Raw genomic sequence first — 13,520 nt, forward strand, 5'->3', positions numbered from 1 at the left:
AAGGAAAGGGGTGCGGGGAAGAATCTGAGGTACCAGCTCATGGTAAAGTGCCCGAGGCAGCTGGGTGTGGGGCAGAACCTGCTTACAGGGCATAATGGGGGCATCACACTGTGTGGGGCCAAGAAAGGGGCCCTGTACTAGGAGAACACTCCGCTCCTCACTTCCTGTCCTCCATAGTTGGCTCGTATGTATCTATTACAGGAAACAGAACAACAACGTTATGGTTCTTATAAAGGGGCAACAACAACCCCAAAAGAGTCTCCTCCGTGCAGAAGGGGTTAATGTCCCCGGCTGCGCTCAGTACTGGGGAATCTCCACATACCTCCACCTGCAGAGCCGCACTCCACAGATATGGCTGCTCTGTGCGCACAGGACCTGTGATGAGGTCACAGGGGGAGGAGTCAGGGGTCACGTGATCCGCAGTGAAGACGCTACATGGAGACTTCTCCTCAGTCAGTGACATTCCCGCCATTATTCGCCCTCACTACTGGCACAATCACCTCGCGCCGCCTTTTCTACACAATGTTCTGTGTGGAATGTAACGTGTGATTTCTCTGGAGACAAATAGACCCCACACATGAGGGGATTATCACCGGTTACCGGACGTCTAGTATATGGCGGCATATGATTGTGCTATCGCCTCCACACCAGGAGCTAAAAGGCCGAAATCAAGCTTATTTACCCCTTCCAGTGTCCGGCTAAGGCCGGAGACACACTGCTGCGAGATACGTCCAAGTCTCGCTGGTTAAAAGCAAGCTGTGGCACCTGCACTCCGGAGAGGAGCGTGCAGCTGCATAGCAATACATGGAGCCGCACGCTCCGCTCCGGAGTGCAGGTGCCACAGCTTGCTTTTAACCAGCGAGACTCGGACGTATCTCGCAGCAGTGTGTCTCCGGCCTTAGGGCTCATGTCCACTGGCGAGAGACAAATCGGTCCGTAATCTGGACCGAAAAAAGGGATGTAGCGTATGCGATTGTCATGCGAGTGCAGTGCGATTTTTAATCGCACCATCCGTTTTACATCCGTATGCAATCCGTTTTTTTTCTCTGCAACTATTTTTAGACAGTCATTTACAGGACCATTTACAGTGTTCTAGGCCACAGAATGGTGATGTATCCGTAAAAAACGGACGGAATACGGATGGTCCGTATTCCGACCGTTTTTTTTCTCGCACCCATTGACTTGCATTGGCGAGTCTCGTCCGAGACTCGCAGCAAATCGCAGTATGCTGCGATTTTTTTCTCAGTCCGATTTCAGCTGAGAAAAAAAATCGCAAATGAAAAGACACCTATTGAATAACATTGGTCCGAGTGCAATCCGATTTTTTATCGGACTGCACTCGTCCGTTTTCCTCGCCAGTGGAAATGAGCCCTTAGGGCTCATTTCCACATGCGAGTCACACGTCCGTATCTCGCATGTGGAAACCAAGCTCTGGTGCCGGCCACTCAGGAGCGGAGCTGTGCAGCTCCATGTGTTCCTATGCGGCCGCACGCTCCGCTCCTGAGTGCCGGCTCCACAGCTTGGTTTCCACATGCGAGATACGGACGTGTGACTCGCATGTGGAAATGAGCCCTTAGGGTCATATACGGCCATGCTCCTCTCCAGTCGCTGTGGGGTTTGGTAATCGGACGGAGGGCGGTGTCCATGCTTGGACTTCAGAGAGAGTAAGGGTGCGTGTCCACGTTCAGGATGGCCGGCGGTATCGCCGGAGCGGCGAAGCAGCTCGGCGCTAAGCCCCGCCCCCTTTCTGGGACGCGATCATGCCGGATGTGTACTGTACACATCTGGGATCATCGCACCCCTCGCCATAGGACCCTGTGATATTACTTGCGGCGACGCAGCTTCGCCGCAGGTAGCACGGACATGCTGCGATCTGAAAAGACGCGCAGCATGTCCGGAGTCGCAGGGCCGCCGCGTGCGGGTTTCCACGCATAGTGGACATGGGATTTCAAAAAATCCCCTCCACTATGCTGGAACATCTGGACGCTGCGTGTTTGACGCTGCAGCTCTGCGCAGCGTCAAACACGCAGCGTTAACTGACCGTGGACACTCACCCTAATAGAATCACAGCTCACCTTCCCGATCCTTTACCCCTTGCACCTGACCTGTTTAGCCAATTACCCGGAGATAAATGGTGTTACAGACTTAGGCCGGCGTCACACTGGCGAGTTTTACGGACGTAAGAGCGCAGAAACTACGTCCGTAAAACTCGCATAACATACGGCACAATTATTCTCAATGGGGCTGCTCCTATCAGCCGTAAATTACGGTTCAGTATTATACAGCTTTCTACGGCCGTACAAAATCGCAGCATGCTGCGTTTGTCAGCGTATTGCGCAAAAAAATCGCCAATGAAAGTCTATGGGGGCGAGAAAAATACGGATTCCACACGGACCTGCAGTATGACTTGCGAGAAATACGCAGCGGTGTTAGTGAAAAGTCGGTAATTCAATTGCCGGCTTTTCATTTCTCCTGCACAAACCCGACATGATATGAGACATGGTTTACATACAGTTAGCCATCTCATATCCCCTTTTTTTTTGCATATTCCACACTACTAATGTTAGTAGTGTGTATGTGCAAAATTTCAGCGCTGTAGCTGCTAAAATAAAGGGTTAAATGGCTGAAAAAATTGGCATGGGCTCCCGCGCAATTTTCTCCGCCAGAATGGTAAAGCCAGTGACTGAGGGCAGATATTAATATCCAGGAGAGGGTCCATGGTTATTGGCCCCCCCGTGGCTAAAAACATCTGCCCCCAGCCACCCCAGAAAAGGCACATCTGGAAGATGCACCTATTCTGGCACTTGGCCACTCTCTTCCCACTCCCTGTAGCGGTGGGCTATGGGGTAATGAAGGGTTAATGCCACCTTGCTATTGTAAGGTGACATTAAGCCAGATTAATAATGGAGAGGCGTCAATTATGTCACCTATCCATTATTAATCCAATTGTATGAAAGGGTTAAAAAACACACACACACACATGATTTAAAAGTATTTTAATGAAATAAACACAGCGGTTGTTTTAATAATTTATTGCTCTCTCAATCCATCAGCAACACCCTCGCTTGGAAAAATAATAAACGCACAAGATACATACCTTCTGATGTCCTATCACATCCAACGAGGAAATCCATCTGAAGGGGTTAACTAATATTACAGGCACGAGCTGCGATAAACCACTCGCTCGTGCCTGTAATCCCCGGGTGCTGAAAGGAAAGCAGAGTGATCTATACTTACATTCAGTCGCGGTGATGCGCCCTCTGGTGGATGTTCTCATGAACTGCAGCCTGGGAACTTTTTCCCACGCTCCAGGTCATATGAGGACATCCACCAGGGGGGCATCACCGCGACTGAAGGAAATGTAGGTCAATGACCTACATTTCCTTCATTCGCCGGGGATTACAGGCACGGAGCACAGCTGCATTTGCAGGGCTCCTGCCTGTAAAATAATTAACCCCTTGAGATGGATTACCTCGTGGGACGTGACGGTTCAGCTGAGGGTATGTATCTTGTGCGTTTATTATTTTTCCAAGCGTCATGAGGCAGTCAGAGAGCAGCCATGGCCCTGGCTTCCTGTTCATGTTCAATACGTCCGAAGGAAGGAGCAGTGAAGCTGCCGCTGATCGAGTGCAGGGCTCGTGTGATGTAACAACCTCACATAAGCCCCGGGACAGGGAGTCTTGACACCGCTGAAGTGGAGCCGGCCGCCAGAGGAGTATGAGTGTTTTTATTTTACTGAGGCCAAACATGAGGAATGAGTTCACTGAGAAAAAAAATTCTAAGATATAATTATATATAAAATGATCCCTTAATTAGAAAAAGATTCACTGACAAAAGAATAAAACTAAACTTTATTAATTCCAAATGTACAAATACCCATAATTCACCCCCTGAAGGTTAGTCAGTAGGTGACTAATAGAAAAAACACGTACCCCACAGTTCAGTATATAGGGTGAGGTGACGTATACACACTCACTCTCCAAGCTTCTCATTTCTACGGGTTTCATCGTCCTCACCAAAGGAGACTCATCAGGAGACTATTTAATATTGAACTATGTTCAAGCGAGACTAGACAAAAAAAACAACTAAAATCATGTATCATGTTATCGGAAACAGTCAGAAAACCAGCCACATATTGGGAGATCCCAGACCTCAAACTATATACTTTGTAAGTTTATACGCCACTCCAGTGTCAGGAATAGATAGTATGTGAAAATACAGTATATACCGCTCAGGGAACACTGAACTTTCAGAGATAATCTCCATAGTCATACTAAATAATGGCACCGATCTTCCAGACATTATGATTGCACACATCCCTAGCCTTTATAACGATATTGCACTCATTCCTTGACAGACCGCAGCATGGCCATTAGTTAGAAGCTGCTATTGATCTTTGGAGCAGGTAAGTTTCCCTGAGTGGTACATATTGGGGGTCTGAAAACGGAGTTTAGTCTAGGACAATTTGTCTGTACTACTAATTAACATCTGTTACATTACCAAACTAGGGCAGTCCCTATAGGAGGAATAACACTGTACTGTACTGTACTGTATTGTCACATACTATCTATTCCTGACACTGGAGTGGCTTATAAACTTATGAAGTATATAGTTTGAGGTCTGGGATCTGCCAATATGTGGCTGGTTTTCTGACTGTTTCGGATAACATGATACATGATTTTGTTTTTGTTTTTGTCTAGTCTCGCTTCAATATAGGTCAATATTAAATAGTCTCCTAATGAGTCGCCTTTGGTGAGGACGATGAAACCCGTAGAAATGAGAGGCTTGGAGAGTGAGTGTATATACGTCACTTCACCCTATATAATGAAATGTGGTGTACATGTTTTTTCTATTAGTCACCTACTGACTAACCTTTAGGGGGTGAATTATGGGCATAGTTTTACATTTAGAATTAATAAAGTTTAATTTTATCCTTTTGTCAGCAAACATGAGGAATGACAAGAGACAACCCCTTTATAAGAAGATTAAGTTTTGGTTAAAATTATTCCAACATTATGAACATAAAAAAGGCTTCTCCCCTATGTGATGTCTCTGATTTTTATTAACAGTTGATTTCCAAGTAAAATATTTCCCACATTAAGAAAACGAAAAAAGGTTCTCCTCTGTGTGACTGCACTGATGTCTAACAAGAAGCTGTTTCCATTTAAAACATTTCCCACATTCTGAACAGGAAAAAGGCTTCTCCCCTGTGTGATTTCTCTGGTGGCTAACAAGAAGCGCTTTCTGGGTAAAACATTTCCCACATTCTGAACAGGAAAAAGGTTTCTCCCCTGTGTGAGTTCTCTGGTGACGAACAAGATCTGATTTCCGATTAAAACATTTCCCACATTCTGAACAGGAAAAAGGCTTCTCCCCTGTGTGAGTTCTACGGTGATTAACCAAATCTGATTTCTGGATAAAACATTTCCCACATTCTGAACAGGAAAAAGGCATCTCCCCTGTGTGAGTTATTTGGTGTCTAACAAGATTCTCTTTAAGGGTAAAACATTTCCCACATTCTGAACAGGAAAAAGGCTTCTCCCCTGTATGAGTTCTCTGGTGACTAACTAGATTCCCTTTATGGCTAAAACATTTCCCACATTCTGAACAGGAAAAAGGCTTCTCCTCTGTATGAGTTCTCTGGTGACAAACTAGACTCCCTTTCCTGTTAAAACATTTCCCACATTCTGAACAGGAAAAAGGCTTCTCCCCTGTGTGAATTCTATGGTGCTTAACCAACTCTGATTTCTTGTTAAAACATTTCCCGCATTCTGAACATGAAAATGACTTCTTTGCTTTAGGAGCAGTTTGTTTTTTAATGCCTCCTTTGTGACTTTGATTTTCCTTAGTAGTCAGTAATGAATCAGAAGATGGGACCTGTTTCATAGGATCAGATGACAGATCTTTGCCGTGAATGGATGTTGATATATCTGGAGTAACAGCAATCACTTTAGTTGTATCTTGTAGGATTTCAAGATTATCAGATTTTAAAATTGAAGATGTCAGCTGTCCCTCTGATCTCCTGGTACAGTCATCTGCCAAGACAAAAAACATTTTTTTTTTATAAAATATCCTTGAGTTTTATATTTTTGAACATTTCTACTTAAACTGTCCATAAAAATGGCAAGCTATGTAAAAAACTTTAAAGGGAACCTGTCACCCCCAAAATGGAAGGTGAGCAAAGCCCAGTCATCAGGGACTTATCTACAACATTCTGTAACGCTGTAGATAAGCTCCCGATGTTACCTGAAAGATGATAAAAAGAGGTTAGATTATACTCACCCAGGGGCGGTCCCGCTGCGGTCCGGTCCGAAGGGCGTCGCTGTTCCGGTCCAGCGCCTCCTATCTTCATTCCATGACGTCCTCTTCTGGTCTTCACGGCGTGGCTCCGGCGCAGGCGTACTTTGTCTGCCCTGTTTAGGGCAGAGGAAAGTACTGCAGTGTGTAGGCGCTGGGCCTCTCTGACCTTTCCCGGCGCCTGCACACTGCAGTACTTTGCTCTGCCCTTAACAGGGCAGAGAAAGTATGCCTGAGCCAGAGCCGCGGTGTGAAGACCAGAAGAGGACGTCATGGAATGAAGATAGGAGGCGCCAGACTGGACCAGTGAAGCCCACCGCAGCGAGACCGCCACTGGGTGAGTATAATCTAACCCCTTTTTATTATCTTTCAGGTAACATCGGGGGCTTATCTACAGCATTACAGAATGCTGTAGATAAGGTCCTGATGACAGTGGACTTAGCTCACCTTCCATTTTGGGGGTGACAGGTTCCCTTTAATTATTCATCAAGACAATGACAGTCCACCTTGTTGGATGAGCCAGTAGTGCGTGGTGTTCAACTGTTTGTTCATTCTGCCTCCCAACTATCGAATAAAAAGAAACCAATCAATGTTATGTAGGCGAAAATAATACCTATTCTCATCTCACAAAAAGCCAAGTCCCCACTCAGGTCCATCATCTGTCAATGTAGAAACAGAGGTTCCCACAATACTAGTGGCTCAAAGGCTGTTGAAAAGTAACAGAGTTTCTATAAACCAACCCAGCAAAATCCGCTCTCACTTCTGAGTCTTGCAGTGTGCTCAAACAACATTTAGGATCTCTGTATTTAGTAATATTATATAGTGAGATGAATCCACTTAATTTGCGGTGTGTGTCTCCTGGAGCACAATCTGGGCACTATGTGCTGGGTAATAAAATGGCAAATTTTAATTTTCACTCTCCAACATCCGCTTCGTGCTGATTTCCAGAAAGTGGCTGTGGAGTCAAAATATTCATTCCTCCTACACACGTGGTCAAAATTGTTGGTATCCCTGGTTTAATGACAGAAAAACCCACAAAGGTCACAAAAATAACTTGAATCTGACAAAAATAATAACAAATCAAAAATCTATGAGAATGAACAAATGAAAGTCAGACATTGCTTTTTAACCTTGCTTCCACACAATTAAAAAAAAAAAAAAAACTAATGAAATAGGCCTGGACAGAAATGATGGTACCCTTAACTTAACTGCTTCGTGACCGCCAACGATAGATAAACATGAGCGCTAGCTATAATGATGGGATTCCGGCGCACAACCCTTACTGTGACCCCCAACCTTATCGAGACCCGATTGGTTCAGGTCCTGATGACATCAGCATCACACCAGCCAATGAGACAAATCACTATGAAAGTGTGTTGTAGCAATGAACTTTCCCGGGCGATCTGCCTCATAAAAACGCTGTTTCTCCTCAGATGTCAGTGAGAGATTAGAGGAGAAATAGTGTTACAAATGCTTCTGGCAACAGCTGTGCCAGTCAGCCATCTTGTTAAAAAGTAAAAAAAACAGATAAGGCAGGTTAGGGTTAGTGCTATAGTTAGGGTTAGTGTTGGGGCTAAAGTTAGGCCTCTTTCACACTTCCGTCGGCCCGACGACGTGCAAATTCACCACAACGTGGGCAGAAGACACAGTGTTTCAACGCGTCCGCTGCCCACTGTAAAGTCCCGGGGAGGAGGGGGCAGAGTTCCGGCTGCACATGAGCCGTCGGAAATGCAGGACTCGACGTGCGAAAAAACATTCCCTTGAACTTTTTTGCAACGACTGTCCGCCATATACCGACGCATCCAGTGCACGACGTATGGAACGTGTGTCCATAGGTCGCGGTGTGTCAGTAATACAAGTCTATGTGCAAAAACGCATCCTGCGGGCAACTTTGCAGGATGCGTTTTTTGCACAGAACGACGCATAGCAAAGTTCACATTCCGACGGAAATGTGAAAGAGGCCTTAGGGTTTCTGTTATGCTAAAGTTAGGGTTACCGTTAGGGTATGTGCACACGTTGCAGATTTGCCTGCAGATTTTTCTGCACTGAATCTGCATCTCTTGGCAGAAAACGCAGGTGTGTTTTTGATGCGTTTTTTGCACGTTTTTAATTTGTTTTTGAAAGCTAAATAAAGATGTATTATTGAACAAAAAAAAAAGATTTGTTATGTAATTTCTTGTCCAACCTCCTCTTTTACATTTGTCCAACCCACACTCCATTATACACACAGATTGATAGGTAGATGATAGATAATAGACATAAATATAGATAGATAATAGATAGAAGGAATGAGATGGATAGATAGATCTATACATAGATAACAAGCATGTATATTCTTCCTACAGGTATGTTGATCCACCCAGCTCTCCTGCTCTGTCTGTCTATGAAGTGCATATACTACATCACCTAGCTTTGCACACAGACTCGCCCCTGCACCTAGCATTCACATGGTATGTTGATCCACCCAGCTCTCCTGCTCTGTCTGTCTATGAAGTGCATGTAGTGTCATCCATCTTTCCACACAGACTTGCCTCTACTCCTATCTTCCACTTGGTATGTCTCTCAACCAACCCCAGCTTCACCCAAACACCCCCTCCACCCGTGCTATTTATGACCTTGTTTACTTTGGCTTGATTATATGCATCCACTCTTAATTCTCTGACCAAGATGAACAGAGACCACTCCTCTCTGGTTCACACCTGAATGCACTTTGTGGCAGATATATTGCATAGCTCAAGTCTGCAAAGACTTTAATCTGCAGTGTGATTCCTATAAGTGTGTCCTAGAAGTGTGAAGATTACAGTAGAATTAAAACCAGAATTGAACCTGAAGGGAACTGAAGATAACTGCCCAGTCACTGTAAACAATGTGTTTCTGTTTGTTTTCACTCTCACCCCTATAATCCTTCACTTTCTGCTAACTCCCCTAATCCTTACACCAAGTAAGGAACTGTTCATCTCTTCCTCAATCCTCCCCCATCCATCTCACCTCCTCCTCAGAACTATTCCTCAACATACAATCCTCTGTCTCCAAACACAGACAGCCACCTCATGCCCTCTCCTGCTCCCACCTGCTAACACTTTCTCTGCTCCTTCTCACTGCTGGTGATATCTCTCCAAATACTGGCCCTCCTCACCACATCCGCACAGTCATTTCTACCTCCTATCCACGCTCTATTACAAACTTCCGTAACCTCTCTAACCTTATACCCATTCACACAGCCCCTGCTTCCCCAGTCCCACTAACAGGAGCTCTGTGGAACACTTGCTGTCTGCAACAAGCTTTCCTACATCCATGATCTTTTGTTGCTACCAAACTTTCCTTCCTCGCCATCACCGAAACCTGGCTCACCCCTTCTGACACAGCCTCCCCTGCTGCACTTTCATATGGTGGCTTCAACCTTTCTCACACACCCTGCCCCAGCAGCAAACATGGACGAGGAGTTGGTTTTCTCCTGTCAGATAACTGCTCCTTCACCCCAATGCCACTGCCACCCTCTGTTACCCTCCCTTCCTTTGAGGTGCACTCTGTGCGCATCTACTTCCCCTCCAACCTCCAACTGGTTGTCATTTACCATCCCCAGGGCCAGCCACCACCTTCTTTGACCACTTAACCACCTGGCTACTTCATTTCCTTTCCGCGGACATCCCCACTATCATCATGGGCGACTTCAACATCCCCATTGATACTTCCCTCTTAGCCTCATTTTTCAAGTGGAAGATTGAGAACATCAGAGACAGTTTTGGTCAACAACAACCAGAGCCCTTCCTCCTGACTTCCCAGCCCTCCACCTCCAAACCAACTTCTCCACCATTACAGAAGATCGACTCTCCACTCTACTCTCAAGATCGCATCTCACCACCTGTGCACTTGACCCCATCCAATCCCACTTCATCCCAAACCTCGCCACAGTCTTCATCCAAACCCTAACCCATCTCTTCAACCTATCACTAACAACTGGTGTTTTCCCCTCAAGCTTTAAACATGCCTCAATCACACCTATCCTCAAAAAGCCCTCTTTTGACCCATCCTCTGTATCTAGCTATCGCCTTATATCACTTCTCCCCTATGCCTCCAAACTACTGGAACACCTCGTCGACCTTGAACTGTCCTCCCATCTCTCTTCTTGCTCCCTCTTCGATCGCTTACAATCTGGCTTCCGAAAACACCACTCCACTGAAACTGCCCTAACTAAGGTCACCAATGATCTCTGTTGTGAATTCTGCTTTTTGGCTCCCTCCGGTGGTTGTAGATGGTAATGCAGTGGTCCCTGGTTTGCAGCCCTGGTCAGGTGAATCTACTGATTGCAGTTCGGACTGGGGTATTTAGGCTTGCAGGATTCATTAGTCCTTGCCAGTTGTCCATTGTTTTTGGAGGTTTAGTCCTTTCCTGGTTCCTTCTGCCTTACTGCCAAATCTGCAAGATAAGTGTCTGGTTTCTTTTGTGCACACATGCTGTGTGCTTAATGATTCAGTACTATTCAGTGTTTTTTTTTGTCCAGCTTTGATTTTGTCAGTGTTTTCACAGTCTTGTTGGATTCTCAGGAGTTGCAGATGTACATTCCATGACTTTAGTTAGTTTGTGGAACTTTTTTGTATTTTCTGCTGTGGGTATTTTTGAAGTGTTTTAATACTGACCACTTAGTATTCTGTCCTATCTTTCCCTGTTTAGTTAGAGTGGCCTCTTTTGCTGAAATCTGTTTTCTGCCTGTGTGTGTCTTTTCTCTCCTACTCACAGTCAATATTTGTGGGGGGCTGCCTATCCTTTGGGGTTCTGCTCTGAGGCAAGTTAGTTTTCCCATTTCCATCTATAGGGGTATGTAGTTCTCTGGCTGTGTCGAGGTGTCTAGGTTTGTTAGGCACAACCCACGGCTACTTCTAGTTGCGGTGTGAGTTCAGGGTTTGCGGTCAGTACAGATTCCACTTCTTCTGAGAAAGTTCCATGCAGATCCAAGGTCACCGGATCATAACAGTACAACTGGCCAACAATGAGTTAAATGCATCTCAGAAGAAGGGAAGAAAGGTGTTGAGTCATTTTTTTTTTCTGTAGTTTGTTTTGCCTGTTCCTCCCTCTTTCTCCCTGGGTGGCTGAGGAGTTTTGCATTAGCATGGATGTTCATGAATTAGCTTCTTGTGTAGACCAGCTTGCTGCTAGGGTGCAGGGAATTTCTGATTATATTGCTCAGACTCCTGTTTTAGAGCCGAAGATTCCTACTCCTGATTTGTTTTTTGGTGACAGGTCTAAATTTTTGAGTTTTAAAAACAACTGTAAACTGTTTTTTGCTTTGACACCTCGATCCTCTGGTGATTTCATTCAGCAGGTTAAAATCGTTATTTCCCTGCTGCGTGGTGATCCACAGGATTGGGCATTTTCCCTGGAATCTGGGAATCCTGCTTTGCTTAATATAGATTCCTTTTTTCAGGCTTTAGGACTATTATATGATGAACCTAATTCTGTGGATCAAGCAGAGAAGACCTTGTTGGGCCTGTCTCAGGGTCAAGAGGCAGCAGAATTGTATTGTCAGAAATTTAGAAAATGGTCTGTGTTGACTAAATGGAATGATGATGCTTTGGCGGCAATTTTCAGAAAGGGTCTTTCTGAATCCGTTAAAGATGTTATGGTGGGGTTTCCCACGCCTGTTGATCTGAGCGATTCTATGTCTCTGGCTATTCAGATTGATCGGCGCTTGCGGGAGCGCAGAACTGTGCGCGCTGTGGCGTTGTCCTCTGAGCAGAGTCCTGAGCCAATGCAGTGTGATAAGATTCTGTCTAGAACAGAACGACAGGGATTCAGATGTCAGAATGGGTTGTGTTATTATTGTGGCGATGCTTCTCATGTTATTTCAGTCTGCCCTAAGCGGACAAAGAGGATCGCTAGTTCATTTACCATCAGTACTGTACAACCTAAATTTCTGTTATCTGTCTCCTTGATCTGCTCATTGTCGTCATTTTCTGTCATGGCATTTGTGGATTCAGGAGCCGCTTTGAATTTAATGGACTTTGAGTTTGCCAGGCGTTGTGGTCTTCCCTTGCAGCCTTTGCAGAACCTTATTCCTTTAAGGGGCATTGATGCTACACCTTTGGCTAAAAATAAGCCCCAGTTTTGGACACAGGTGACCATGCGCATGGCGCCAGCCCATCAGGAAGATTGTCGATTTCTGGTGTTGCATAATTTACATGATGCTATCGTACTGGGTTTTCCATGGTTGCAGGTACACAATCCTGTGTTGGATTGGAAGTCTATGTCTGTGACTAGTTGGGGTTGTCAGGGGGTTCATAATGATGTTCCTTTAATGTCCATCTCTTCTTCTTCCTCTTCCGAAATTCCAGAGTTTTCGTCTGATTTTCAGGATGTATTCGATGAGCCCAAGTCCAGTTCTCTTCCACCGCATAGGGACTGTGATTGTGCGATTGATTTGATTCCAGGCTGTAAGTTTCCCAAGGGCCGACTCTTCAACCTGTCTGTGCCTGAACATACCGCTATGCGGAGTTATGTTAAGGAGTTTTTGGAGAAAGGGCATATTCGGCCATCTTCTTCACTGATGGGAGCGGGATTTTTTTTTGTTGCTAAGAAGGATGGCTCCTTGAGACCCTGTATTGATTATCGCCTCTTGAATAAAATCACGGTCAAGTTTCAATACCCTTTACCTTTGCTTTCCGATTTGTTTGCTAGGATTAAGGGGGCTAGTTGGTTTACAAAGATTGACCTTCGGGGGCGTATAATCTTGTTCGTATTAAGCAGGGTGATGAATGGAAAACTGCGTTCAATACGCCCGAAGGCCATTTTGAATACCTTGTGATGCCGTTCGGGCTCTCTAATGCTCCATCTGTTTTTCAATCTTTCATGCATGATATCTTCCGGAATTATATTGATAAATTCTGGATTGTATATCTGGACGATATTTTGATTTTTTCTGATGATTGGGAGTCTCATGTGCAGCAGGTCAGGATGGTCTTTCAGATCCTTCGTGACAATGCTTTGTTTGTGAAGGGGTCTAAGTGTCTCTTTGGGGTGCAGAAGGTTTCTTTTTTGGGTTTTATTTTTCTCCATCTATTGAGATGGATCCAGTTAAGGTTCAGGCCATTCATGATTGGTTTCAACCTACGTCCGTAAAGAGCCTTCAGAAATTTTTGGGGTTTGCAAATTTTTATTGCCGTTTCATTGCTAACTTTTCCAGCGTGGTTAAACCCTTGACCGATTTGACGAAGAAAGGCGCTGATGTG

General features: G+C 45.2%; 1 protein-coding gene across 1 annotated transcript in view; it reads right to left on the reverse strand.

The window, feature by feature from the left end:
• Nucleotides 1–4,788: 4,788 nt before the first annotated feature.
• LOC143766887 (gastrula zinc finger protein XlCGF66.1-like) overlaps nucleotides 4,789–13,520 on the reverse strand; it is a 35,348-nt gene continuing 26,616 nt past the window's right edge. Inside the window, exon 7 of the mRNA XM_077254889.1 lies at nucleotides 4,789–6,035. Coding sequence (XP_077111004.1) covers nucleotides 5,098–6,035 — 938 coding nt within the window. The 3' untranslated portion in view covers nucleotides 4,789–5,097. The remainder of the gene's footprint in view (nucleotides 6,036–13,520) is intronic.

Source organism: Ranitomeya variabilis, chromosome 4 (genome assembly GCF_051348905.1).
Source record: "Ranitomeya variabilis isolate aRanVar5 chromosome 4, aRanVar5.hap1, whole genome shotgun sequence".
NCBI lineage: Eukaryota > Metazoa > Chordata > Amphibia > Anura > Dendrobatidae > Ranitomeya > Ranitomeya variabilis.